This window comes from Myotis brandtii, unplaced genomic scaffold, assembly GCF_000412655.1.
Source record: "Myotis brandtii unplaced genomic scaffold, ASM41265v1 scaffold1058, whole genome shotgun sequence".
NCBI lineage: Eukaryota > Metazoa > Chordata > Mammalia > Chiroptera > Vespertilionidae > Myotis > Myotis brandtii.
Genome location: NW_005353572.1, coordinates 366,709 through 380,608, shown reverse-complemented (window position 1 = coordinate 380,608; position 13,900 = coordinate 366,709). Strand labels below are relative to the sequence as shown.

At 44.2% G+C, this 13,900-nt stretch overlaps 1 protein-coding gene across 3 annotated transcripts in view; it reads left to right on the top strand.

Annotated features, from left to right (window-relative positions):
• The window catches only part of PDSS1 (prenyl (decaprenyl) diphosphate synthase, subunit 1), a 49,897-nt gene that overhangs the window by 10,000 nt on the left and 25,997 nt on the right, over window positions 1-13,900 (top strand). For all 3 annotated transcript variants that reach the window (XR_313030.2, XM_005856974.2, XM_014540733.1), the window contains 3 exons: window positions 425-489; window positions 965-1,085; window positions 6,274-6,404. Coding sequence is in view for 2 of the 3 variants with exons in the window: in XM_005856974.2 (XP_005857036.1) it covers window positions 425-489; window positions 965-1,085; window positions 6,274-6,404 (317 nt within the window). In the remaining variant the exon portion in view is untranslated. The remainder of the gene's footprint in view (window positions 1-424; window positions 490-964; window positions 1,086-6,273; window positions 6,405-13,900) is intronic.

The following is a 13,900-nucleotide window of genomic DNA, read 5'->3' as shown; positions in this document are numbered from 1 at the left end:
ACCCCCCCCAACTGCCCCCCTCCCCAGTGGCCTGATCACCCCCAACTGCCCTCCCGTCCTGGCCTGATCGCCCCTAACTGCCTCTCCCTCGGCCCCACCACCATGGCTTTGTCCAGAAGGATGTCCGGAAGGTCTCCTGGTCTAATTAGCATATTACCCTTTTATTAGTATAAATTATTGACTATATTCCTTTGCTATATTTTACATTCCCCATCACTTCTCAGTCTTTTGGCTAAGATCAAATGTACTTTTCATCCCTGTGATTATTTTGTAACTTCTCAATCCTTTCACCTTTTTCACCCAGTTCCCCAACCCCATGCCCCTCTGACAACCATCAGTCTGTCCTGTGAGAGTTTTTGTCTAGTGTAATAAACAAGTTTTTCATGAATATTCTTACAAGTTTCTTCATATTTTTATTTTACAGATGTCCTGTTTTTATCTTGTAAAGAGTTTAACATCTGCCTGTCTAAATATGTACAGTATATCACGGTAAGTTTATCATTCGTATTGCAACTACCAAAATTATTAGCCATATTGCCAGTAAATTTCTATTCAAAATTTGGTGGTCTAGTCCAACAAATTGAATTTGTTGTTTGGATAACTGCTATAATATCTATCTGCCCTGTGTGATCTCTCCCTTTTCAAAAAAAATGGGAATATAATAAAACTTAAACTCAACTCAGAACACAAGAAACGTGATTTAGTCTTTCTTTGATTTTGTGGTTTCTCCAGATCCTGGTTATAAAAATAAACATAAACAGTACTATTGTTTAGCAAGAACAGAATTCTGTATGTTTTTCTAAATTACAATGACCCTTTTAGATTAATGTTTAATTTCTAGCAAGTATCTGGGCTTAAGTTTTCTATCATCTGAATATTATATATATCTGCATATACAAATGTGTGTATAATTCTTATAAAATAACACTCAAACTTACATTTTGTGCATTTGTGCTTGTCCCAGGCTCCATCACACAACATCGGCCGTGTTCTGTTACAGTAAACCTCGGAGCGGTGAGAAATACACCGATCCCTTTCAGCTTGGTAGGAGATATTTGAAAGGTCTGTATGAGGACATTAGGAAGGTAAGACAGTTCTGATGATGCTGTGAAGTATGTTGAGCTTTTAGAATTATGAAAACAGGACGCAGGTTTCAAATATGTACAGAGCCATTGCAGACTTCATAAGTCAGGTTTCAGAAGTTCCTTGAGCAACAGCCGTGGGGCAATATGGAGGACCGAACACATTACCTCCAGAAAGAGGTTGTTGCAGAGTTGGGTACCTGAAGAAAATGGTACAGGTAGCACCTACCTGTCCAGTGGGCTGTCTGACATTTTCTCTCCAATTCCATCCCCTATTCCACCCCTGTTGAAGCACTGAAGCCTCAGTGGCTCCTGCTGTCGTCTCCCTTATCTGGTCCTGAATGTCAGTGCCGGACTGCTTTCATCATTAAGTGCTCTCCTCCCAAACCGTTTCAGTGGTGCCCAGCCTCACTGTATCCCAAACGCTGCCAGAAATGTCCACATGCCGCTCGTCAGCTTCCTTCCCCTCTCGATCCTCCTCGAGCTCCACCACACTCGGCAGTTTTCACAGCAACACCACTTCCTACGTGACAGGCCACGCAGAGCCCCTGAAGGAGGCTCTCCCTCAGTGCCTGCTCTGTCACCGTACAAGCTCATTTGTGCCGTCGACTGACAGGAACATCCCTTCCTTTCCAGGATAGTCCCCTTACCTCTAGTTAAGCTTCATCCCCAGCACCTGGGGCACTGCTCCCACAGTAGCCTGTTCTCCTTGACCTGCAGATTCTCGCTCTTTGTGTCTCTTTCCTATGCCTTTTAGGGGCTCCAATTTGATTTCAGAGAGGAAGGATGGTGAGGGAGAGATAGAAACATCAATGATGAGCAGCTAGGGCTCATGTTTGTCTTTTAAAGGACCATTCCTTGACCCGGTGTCCTACCTCTTCCCTTCCATCACAGTATGCTCTTCTTCTGTCTCTATTTTGCCCCTTCACATTCACTCCACCATCACACTAGAGCAGCCGTGGGCAAACTACAGCCCGCGGGCCGGATCTGGCCCGTTTGAAATGAATAAAACTAAAAAAAAAAAGACCGTACCCTTTTATGTAATGATGTTTACTTTGAATTTATATTAGTTCACACAAACACTCCATCCATGCTTTTGTTCCGGCCCTCCGGTCCAGTTTAAGAACCCATTGTGGCCCTCGAGTCAAAAAGTTTGCCCACCCCTGCACTAGAGCTTTCTTTCCAGCCTCTTCTCAGAACCTGCCTTTGCCTGGGTCTTCAATAGCTTCCTTCTAATAAACCCAGTAGACACTTCAGTTTTTATCATCCTTGACTTTTTTGAACATTGATCACTGTGGACCACTCCCACTCCATGACACTTTTCCCCTGGCCTTGTTCTGATTCTTAGACCATTCTTCAGCCTGCTTCCTCCTCTGTTGGCCCCTCCTCTGTGTCCTCAGTCTACCTGTTCCCATTGCTTACGACTCCCAAGAAATACATCTATTCCAGATTGAATCATTGGTTTGAAACCCGTACATCTAAAATCTAACTGCTCACTGGCAGCTCCATGTAGTGTCCATGACTCTCTCAAATTTAACATATGTGAATCTCTACTTTTCCCTCCTGTCTTTTCTCCTGTTTTTCCCAGGATCCCCAGAACGATCCTCCACTCATCCATCTCTTTCCCCCTCCACATCCCCTGGTCCAAGCCTGTCAAACTCAAAGGCTAACATGGGCCAAATAAGGTTTAAGTTTATGTGGGCCGCAAGAAAACAAAAGCTTCATTTTTCATAGAAACATAGGTTTATTTCGATAGAGATGCTGAATACAAAGGGCTTAAATAAATGAGTAATCGTTAACATAAAACAATAAAACATTTTAATAAAAATTAATATTTTTTTTGAACATTAACTTACCAGACACTGAATAACTGCACAAATTAATAAGCACAACGCAAAGAAACCTATTTTTCTTGTTCTCCGAAAGTGAAATATTTCCTGTTGCGCACACCAAACAAGTCAGTACCAGACTAATGATGTGGCAATCAGCTGCTAAAATACTTGCTGCTAGTATTAGTGGAGAGAAATGGTGAGCCTGCGTGTAAGGTGCGAAAGGGAAATGAATGCAACACAATTATAGTAATCAGTCATTAGCAAGCATTGTAGTTCGTTATTAATAATTATGTATAACAGGATACTGTAAAAATTAAGTTACGAATTTTTTTGTAAACCATTTCTTACATCCCATTATATTGACTGGGCCGCAGAAATATTCACTGTGGACCACATGTGGCCTGCGGGCCAAGAGTTTGACATGCTTTCCCTGGTCTGTCTCTTGCCTTCAGTCCCACTGCCTTAGGTTAGGCACCCCCATCTGTTGCTATCATCCTTGCTGTCCCCCTCCCTCTTTCACTCAGAGCCTGCTAATATCTCCATCTACTCATATTTCCACCTGAACTCATATCTCCAGCAGAATTTAAGGAAATGTATGAATATTACTTTGATGGAAAAGGAAAAGCCTTTTGAACAATGATCATCATGCTAATTAATGGCCCAAGCGTGTAATAATGGCCAGAGGTGCCTCCTATGTGATCCCAGGGTAACTGCGCTTATCTCAGGAACAGCACCCGTCCCGCTATTGTGTTTTTTTGTTTTGTTTTGTTTTATATTTCATTGACTTTTTTACAGAGAGGAAGGGAGAGGAATAGAGAGTTAGAAACATCGATCAGAGAGAAACATTGATCAGCTGCCTCCTGCACACTCCCTACTGGGGATGTGCCCGCAACCAAGGTACATGCCCTTGACCGGAATCGAACCTGGGACCCTTGAGTCTGCAGGCTGATGCTCTATCCACTGAGCCAAACCGGTTAGGGCCCGCTATTGTGTTTTATTGCAGTTACTGTTTTATTCTCCCCATCTAGACTCTGAGCTCCTGTAGGCAAGGGGCTGTCTTATTTATCTTTGTAACCTCTACATTTATTACCATTCTTGGCACTCAGTCTATAATTTAGTGAGTTAATGACTAACCTGCTGTATGGTTTCTCCTGTGCCTAGGAGGGTCCATTCCTTTGTGTGTGTGTGTGTGTGTGTGTGTGTGTGTGTGTGTGTGTGTGTGTCTGTCTTGTTTTGTTTGTTTTTGTTAATCCTCACCTGAGGATATCTTTTCCATTGATTTTTAGAGAGAGTAGATGGGAGGGAAAGAAGGAGGGAAACATTGATGTGAGGCACATTGGTTGCCTCCTGCACTTGCCTTGACTAGGGATGGAATCTACAACTGAGGTACATGCACTTGACCCTGAATCAAACCCGCAACCCTTGGGTGCACAAGCCAACACTCTAACCACTTAACCACACCGGCCAGGACTCTGGGTCCATTTTTAGCTCCCACTGCCCTACTGGGGATGTGCCCGCAACCAAGGTACATGCCCTTGACCGGAATCGAACCTGGGACCCTTGAGTCTGCAGGCTGATGCTCTATCCACTGAGCCAAACCGGTTAGGGCCCGCTATTGTGTTTTATTGCAGTTACTGTTTTATTCTCCCCATCTAGACTCTGAGCTCCTGTAGGCAAGGGGCTGTCTTATTTATCTTTGTAACCTCTACATTTATTACCATTCTTGGCACTCAGTCTATAATTTAGTGAGTTAATGACTAACCTGCTGTATGGTTTCTCCTGTGCCTAGGAGGGTCCATTCCTTTGTGTGTGTGTGTGTGTGTGTGTGTGTGTGTGTGTGTGTGTGTCTGTCTGTCTTGTTTTGTTTTTGTTAATCCTCACCTGAGGATATCTTTTCCATTGATTTTTAGAGAGAGTAGATGGGAGGGAAAGAAGGAGGGAAACATTGATGTGAGGCACATTGGTTGCCTCCTGCACTTGCCTTGACTAGGGATGGAATCTACAACTGAGGTACATGCACTTGACCCTGAATCAAACCCGCAACCCTTGGGTGCACAAGCCAACACTCTAACCACTTAACCACACCGGCCAGGACTCTGGGTCCATTTTTAGCTCCCACTGCCTCTGGGGGATCAGCTGTGATTAATTCCAGCAAGCCCTTTCACAGCAGGTAAAACACAAACACCTCCATCACTTGGAAGGAGCTCTCCTCTTCACAAATCAGAGCCCTACTTATCCTTAATCCCAGGTCAAAGCTGATCTCCTCTGGGAAATGTTTAGTTTTTTTTAGCCTACACTGCTCTCTCCTACTTTGAACTTATAATGTATTTAATGTACAGCATTATTCAAGATATGACCGCATTATTTACTGAATATTTCTTTTTTAAAATAGTTGGTTAGCCCTAGCCAGTGCTCAGTGGTTAGAGCATTGACCCGTGGAGAAGGGTCATGGGTTCGATTCTGGTCAAGGGCATGTACCTTGGTTGCAGTCTCAATTCCCAGCAGGTTGGGGAGCATGGGGGGCATGCAGGAAGCAACCAATCGATGTGTCTCTCACATTGATATTTCTCTCTCTCTGACTCTCCCCCTCCTTTCCACTCAATGGAAAAATATACTCAGGTGAGGGTTAACAAAAACAAACAACAAAAAACAGTTGGTTAGAATGTCCCGATACGCCAAGGTTGTGGGTTCCATCCCAGGTCAGGGCACATACAAGAATCAACCAATGAATGCGTAAGTAAGTGGAACAACGAATCAATGTTGTTCTCTCTCTCCAAGATCAGTTTAAAAAAAGAAAAAAAAAGTTTTGTCTCCCCAACTCATTTGTAAGCTCCTCTCATCAGACAAACCACGTCTTACACTTCCCTTTTGAATTTACCGCTACTGCTTCTCCCCGGCCACCATCTTACCTTCTGCCCGATGCACAGCTTCTCCCTCCCAGGACAGCCCTGACCTGCTTCATGGCTCCCCACAGCCACTGGCTCCCAAACTCCCTGTCTTTGTCCCCTCCTCTCCCTCTTCCACACTGCTAGCCAGCCCCTGCCCCCTTCTCCAGCTGTCACTGGGCTGGGCTGGGTCACTCAGAGCTTTCCTCCCCTTCCTGCTGCCTCTCAGAGTCACTGGAGGCAACGCCTGCTCTCGCACTTATGCCACTTGGAGTCAAGCCAGGCATTGCTTGTTGCCCAGTCACAGGGCAGCCAGGGTTTTGGCCATACCATTGAGGAACCTTTTCCAACTGAGTGTTGAATTTCTCAATTAAGATGAATACACAGAAATCAAATCCAAGTTTTGTAAAAGAAATCCTGTTGACTTTCTATGCAGTTATGATGCCATATTGACACAGAGACTCTTTATTTCAGGAACTGCTCATATCTCCAATAGAACTTAAGGAGATGTCTGAGTACTACTTTGATGGAAAAGGAAAAGCCTTTCGACCAGTTATCGTGGTGCTAATGGCCCGAGCGTGTAATAGCCATTATAACAACTCCCGGTGAGTCATTTACTTCTGCTGCTCTGTCCTCTTATATTTGGCAGGTCTTCCTTCCCAAAGTCACCATTTAGCTTCTTGTTTAAGGTGTACCGTGCATCTAAGAATTCACTTGATGATGACTCGATTCTGACTAGGAGCCACTAAGTCACTCTGGAATCTGGTCTGGGCACCTTTCTTTTCCACCTTTTTCATGTCCATGGAAGAACGACTTCAGCTGTAAATAAGCATTTTAGAAGAAGCCTAAAAGTCAAATTTAGTTTTCCTTTTTCAGAAGTAGAGACTACCAGGATGTATGCATACATGTAATCATTGTCCACACGGGCCAGTTAGTCCAAAGGTTGATGGGTATGAAGTGATAAGCTTTGCCAAGATTCTGGGCACCACACCCCCTGCAGCGCCTGCCTGTCTGGGGCTTAAAAAAAGGCATTTTGACTGTGGATCCTTAGCTTTCGTGTTTCGAATATATTTAAGATTTTAAAATATGAAAACAACAGCAACATTTAGTATTAAAGGAAGTCTTAAAAGGAAAGAGGATGTACCCATATTACCAAATGCAGCAGTCTTCATCATTCCCTCTGCCCCGCCCTCTTCCTGTCAGTCCCACAGTATGCAAATAATTTTGAGTTCTGCTTTGTTTCCTTACCAATCTTTTTTTAAAGTCTTCATCATGGTGCCAGAGTGTTTTCTTAGTTGTTATTTTTACATCATGTATTCTATTGATGGAAATTCCAGTAGACCATAATGTACTTATACATTTCCCTAGGGTCGAACATTTGTAGTATAGTCCCTTTCCTCAACACATTATTTTTTTTTTGATTTTTTTTTCACATTTTTTATTGTGGTAAAATACATACATTGTAAAATTTACCATCTTCAACTGTTTTTTATTTGTTTGAATATTTATAGTGCGTCTATTAATCAGGTAGGTGGCAATCTGAGAGAACGGCAGATGTAAAACTCTGAAAATGCCACTCTTGACATTTCATTGCAAACAAGCTCTTATATAGGATGTGTGTGTTGGGGGGGCGGGGGTATCTAATGTTAATGAGTTGCCAGGATCTGCCTTCTCTTTTTTATATTTTATTTTTTAAAATCTTTATTGTTGAAAATATTTCATAGATCCTCCTTTTCCCCCCATTAACTTAACCTCTTCCAGCCCGCTCACATCCTTCCTCCCCAGGCCCTTACCACCCCATTGTCTGTGTCCACAAGTTATGCCTATATGCATACAAGTTCATTGGTTCAACATACATTTTAAAGAATGCCTTTGTCAGCACTAAATTTAAGGATGCTGTAAGAGTGAGCATCAGATGTTGCTTCTTAGCAGGTGCTCCCCTCTGCCCACCACAGCTTTGGTGCCCTGCTGCTGCACCCTTGCAGCTCCAACACAGCGCACAGTGCTCAGGGGTGCCTCCCAGTCACCCTGAGACTTTCAGCGAGCCCCCAGGATGGTTTGAACAAGCAGTGAAATCTCTGGCAGTGGCCTTTTAACCATCATCCGCCCATTTCCAATTCACTTAGAAGGCAGAACCGCAGCAGTGCTCCCTCTGAGCCAGACTCGAAGTGCATTGCATGTGGTCTAGACTCTAGAGCAGGTTTCTCAGCATTGGCCCGGCTGGGGTTTTGGGCCACCTTATTTGTAGAGGGAGGGGTTGTCAATGTGCATGGACCTAAGGTGTAGCACATAGTGGCACCCCTGGTCTCTACTCACAGGTGCCAGTGTGCCCCCTCCCCCGAGCTAAGGACAGCCCACAGTGTCTCCAGACATTGCCACATGTTCCCTGGGGAACAAAACCGTCCCTGGTTGAGAACAACTCATCTAGGGAAATGTGTGTTTATATTTTTTATTTCTCAGATTAATACTCAATACAGTTCATTACCCTCAGAGAGAACATGAACAGGAAAATAGTCTGCACTGCTCTACCTCCTGTCAGCTGTTATCCCCACAGGTGAAAGTTTTCTCAGCTTCCTTTACTAAACTATATAAACTGTTGGTTGCAGGAAACATGGGAGAACATAACAGAAGGCATTGCTAGTTTAAAAAGTAAGTTCAAGACTGCCCTCTCCAGGAACGTCTTAGCTGCAGTGTCATTCTCCCCTTAGGTGATCAGAGCAGGGCTTGCTGAAGGCACGGGGCAGAGGCCCACGTCTGGCGCTAGGCTGTGAGCCATGAGGGAGGCATGCATTTGGATAGTACAGTATCCCAGCTACATTATTCTCCAAGCCCCAAATCCTTGAGAATAAGAACCCTTCCTAAAGTGCCCCTCCCCCTCCCCCCGCTTTGAAGGACTCTTGTAGATGAGGCTCTTACTGAGCTCAATATCTAGCTGTTAGTTCCATGACACTTAAAGCAGAGAGGGGTTTGGGGAGAACTGGAGAGCTGGGCCTGGTGTGGTTTTGCTTGCTGAGAAAGATGGATCTGACAGAGCGGACCAGAAGGAAAAGAACACGTTCCACAGTCTCAGTAGTTCAAGGACCCAGACTTGGAGCAAGTCAATTCAGTAGCAGATAAAGGTAGTCTGTATGGATATATGATTAGCAAACTGAAAACTTGAACACATGCGTCTTTATCAAGGATTTAGGAAATGCAGTTCACATCCTGAGAGTTGTGTAAAGACAGAGACTTCATTTGCATTTTAAATAGTGAGTTTGTTCAGAACCAAACTGATGAGATTCTAATCATATCTTTAAAACTCCTAGTGACGCAGAGGATGAGATGAAAGAAGGGTCTCCCTCCCATGATTGTTTTTCAGAGCAGGAGCCTCTCTGCATTCGAGCTGTGAAGAGACTTGGGAAGTCCTTAGCACAGGACCTCTGAACTGATGCCCCAAGGTTCAGGTCACCCATAGGGATAGGACAGACTCTCATCCCACTTTCCCACAATTTATAGGTGGTGCTGCAGTGGGTCAGCAAAGGTTGGGCCTCTACCAAAACCTTTAAGAAAAGCTTCCATTTGGCTTACAGAAAATTAAATTATTACTCCCACTAGACCAGTGGTTCTCAACCTTCCTAATGCCGCAACCCTTTAATACAGTTCCTCATGTTGTGGTGACCCCCAATTTCATTGTTACAAATTGAACATAATTAAAGCATAGTGATTAATCACAAAAACAATATGTAATTATATATGTGTTTTCCAATGGTCTTAGGCGACCCCTGTGAAAGGGTCGTTCGACCCCCAAAGGGGTCACAACCCACAGGTTGAGAACCGCTGCACTAGACAGAGCTGTGTTCCCCAAACTTTGTGCATCAGAATCTCCTGACATGCTTTTTAAAAATGCAGTTCCTGTGCCCCACCATGAGAGATTGTGATTCAGTGTCTGAGGCCTCCGCCTGCATTTTAAAGAGTATTGATTCCCAAATGGTGGACCAGGGATAGATATTTAAGAAACAGTGAGCTTGTCAAAGTTCTAACAAGCCAAGTGAAACACCAATTTTTAGAATTGTCAGGAGAGACAAAGAGAAGAACATTTTAAAACAGAACTAGAGCCTTTTGTATGCCACTTGAGAACTCTGTGTACAGCCTCTAGATTTGGGAATAGCAGCTCTCTACGTCTCTATTGTTAAAGTGAAACCAGATTTACTATTTTAATTTATTTGCTTCCCTACTTTGCTCCAAACCAACATAATACATTGCCAAGGTTTGATATTTATTTTTATAGACAATTTTTCCTCATTGGGGGTTTACTTGTAATTTGTTTCAGACTTCACATTACATATTAGTATGAATAGAGGAAAACAGTTTTTTTAAATCACAAGGAAGCTGGATGGAATGTGTGTGGGAGGTCATTATTACTAGAGGCCCGATGCATGAAATTCATGCACTCGGGGTTCCTCAGCCTGGCCTGCACCCTCTCACAGTCTGGGACCCCTTGGGGGACGTCAGCCTGCTGGCTTAGACCCAATCCCCCCCTAAGCCAGTCTTCAGACATCCTTCTCACAGTCCAGGGCTCTCGCAGTCCGGGACTCCTCGCTCCTTACCTCCGCTGCGCTCACCAGCCATGAGCCCAACTTCTGGCTGAGCGGTGCTCTCCGCTGGTGATCCCAGCAGCAGCAGTGGCGGGAGCCTCTCCGCCTCTGAGGCAGCAGTGAGGAGCAGTCAGCCCAGCTTCTGGCTGAGCGACACTCCCCCTGTGGGAGCACACTGACCACCAAGGGGCAGCTCCTGTATTGAGCGTCTGCCCCCTGGTAGTCAGTGTGTATCATAGCAGGCAGTCTTTCTGCTGTTCAGTCGATTTGCATATTAGGGTTTTATTATATAGGATATCTATTTTTGTCTGTGCTTAAAATTATTCATTATAAAATTTTTGTTTCAATTTTAATGAAGGAAAAACAAGTGTCCTGAAGGTATGAATCATACACAGTCTTGCAGGTGTGATGTACAGAGGACATAGCCAGCTTTCAAGACTCGGGCCTCCTCTGCTCATGCTGTCTCGCCTGTCTGGCTTTCTTAGCTCCTCTCCAAAAGGGTGGGAGGGTGTGGCAGCCGTTTCACCGCAGGAAGTAGACATTGTGCCCAGCTTTTTGAAGGCATGGCTCAGTGTGGCACTTTGGAAATTTCATCTTAAAGATAGTGTGAGACTTTCCTATATCCTGTAAATTTTGGATATCTGCCCCACCATTATGCTGTGCTATGCATAAGCAGTGGCAATATTTTCCAGATAGAAGCTGACACACATTAAAACCTAATTGTATAGGGAAAGGTGCATTAGATAAAATTATAAAGCATCTAAAATGTAGTGTTTGTTCTATGCCAAATAACATTCTAAGCAAGAATCTTGATTTCATCTGTTGAGAATTTAGCCATGCAAAATGCCATTTTCATACACTCATAGCGTCTATGAAATTTAAAAATATTTTAAGAAATCTTTATTGTTTTAATATCTTCACAAAAACTCTAGCGTCAGTGAGCACTGCCATTGTAGTGCAGGTTCCCAGGAGGGACCCCTGTCTGCTGGCATGGTTTATGGGAACGAAAGTGGTACCCGACTCATGAATGCATGAGAAAGGCTAGAGAGAGGCCTTAACAGTTTTTTTGAGGTAGTTCCACTACTAACCAGTAGGAAGTGTATATTGTATTAGAAATCCAGCTGAGAAAATATTCTAAAATCTAGCCTTTTGTATTTTTTTATATTAAAAAAACAACTGTAAAAGTCTATATATTTTCTATGCATTAAACTCAAATAAGATAGGGCTCAATAAATTTACCTGAAGAATACATAAGGTCCAAGCTTCCTACTGTGGCCTCTGTGAGTGTCCCACTGCGGGATTCAGAACAGCTTGTAGGAGCCATCTGAACCTCCATGTTCGTATTTTAAGAAAGTGGTTTTGAGAGAAACCAAGATGGCGGAATAGGTAAATACTGGAGATTGCTGCCGCAAACAACCACTTCAAAAATACAACTAAAAGACGGAACGGACATCACCCAGAACCACAGGAAGGCTGGCTGAGGAGAGACTCTTCAACTAGAAGGAAAAATAACAGCACACCGAGGCTCAGAGGAGGCGCAGTGTGGAAAAAACTCAGGTGCGGAGGTGCGCGCGCAAAGCGGGCTGGTGGCTGAGAGCGCGGTTGTCGTTTTCGGTCAGGGGGGAGTCTCAGACTCTGAGCTCCAGATACGGGCGAATCGCTGGGGACTCGGACCCAAACGGGAGAAGCGGGAGTGTCTGGCATCAGTTGGAAGGCAGCTTTCCCTCCGAGGTTTGCAGCGGTTCCGGGGGTTCTGAGAAGCAGAGCCTCTGGGAACAGGACTGAGGGCACCATAACGGCTCCCTCCGCCCGCCCTGTTGAGCCCGCCCCGCCCAAGCCCTGCGCAGAGCCATTTGCCGGATCGCCTCAGGCAAAGGCTAGATTAGCACCTCCCCAGAGGACAGAAGTTTTCCGCGGCAGACACAGCTGATTCACACAGCCAGTCGGCCTGGTGGTCAAATCCCTCTAGTATTAACTACAACAATCAAGGCTCAACTAGAACAAGACTGCGCACAAAGACCACTAGAGGGTGCACCAAGAAAGCATAAAAAATGCGGAGACAAAAAAACATGACAGAAATGGAGGATATAGAGCTAAAAATCGCAATTTTGAGGGCTTGCAAAAATGTGCTAGAAGCTGTCAATAAACTTGAGGAGAGAGTCACGAAAACTAATGAGACCCTCGATGCTATGATAAAGAACCAACTAGAAATTAAGCATACACGGACTGAAATAAAGAATATTATACAGACACCCAATAGCAGACCAGAGGAGCGCAAGAATCAAGTCAAAGATTTGAAATGCGAAGAAGCAAAAAACACCCAACCGGAAAAGCAAAATGAAAAAAGAATCCGAAAATACGAAGATAGTGTAAGGAGCCTCTGGGACAGCTTCAAGCGTACCAACATCAGAATAATAGGGGTGCCAGAAGATGAGAGACAGCAAGATATTGAAAACCTATTTGAAGAAATAATGGCAGAAAACTTCCCCCACCTGGTGAAAGAAATGGACTTACAGGTCCAAGAAGCGCAGAGAACCCCAAACAAAAGGAATCCAAAGAGGACCACACCAAGACACATCATAATTAAAATGCCAAGAGCAAAAGACAAAGAGAGAATCTTAAAAGCAGCAAGAGAAAGAGACTCAATTACCTACAAGGGAATACCCATACGACTGTCAGCTGATTTCTCAACAGAAACTTGGCAGGCCAGAAGGGAATGGCAAGAAATATTCAAAGTGATGAATACCAAGAACCTACAACCAAGATTACTTTATCCAGCAAAGCTATCATTCAGAATTGAAGGTCAGATAAAGAGCTTCACAGATAAGGAAAAGCTAAAGGAGTTCATCACCACTAAACCAGTATTATACGAAATGCTGAAAGGTATCCTTTAAGAGGAGGAAGAAGAAAAAGGTAAAGATACAAATTGTGAACAACAAACATGCATCTATCAACAAGTGAATCTAAGAATCAAGTGAATAAATAATCTGATGTACAGAATGAACTGGTGATTATAATGAATCAGGGACATAGAAAGGGAATGGACTGACTATTCTTGGGGGGGAAAGGGGAATGGGAGATGCGGGAAGAAACTGGACAAAAATCGTGCACCTATGGATGAGGACAGTGGGTGGGGAGTGAGGGCGGAGGGTGGGGCGGGAACTGGGAGGAGGGGAGTTATGGGGGGAAAAAAGAGGAACAAATGTAACCTGAACAATAAAGATTTAATTTAAAAAAAAAAAAAAGAAAGTGGTTTTACAGGATGACTTGTCCCTGTCCTCTGTTGCTTTACTTTTTCCCTCTTGAAAGAATGTGTTGTGATCTGGAATATTTAGAACTGTTCTGATTGTGACATATTAATAAACTGGAGGCCCGGTGCACAAAAATTTGTGCACTCAGGAGTAGGGGGTCCCTTAGCCCGGCCTGTGCCCTCTCGCGGTCTGGGACCCCTCAGGGGATGACCACCTGCTGGCTTAGGCCCGCTCCCCGAGGGATTGGGCCTAAGCTGGCAATCAGACATCCCTCTG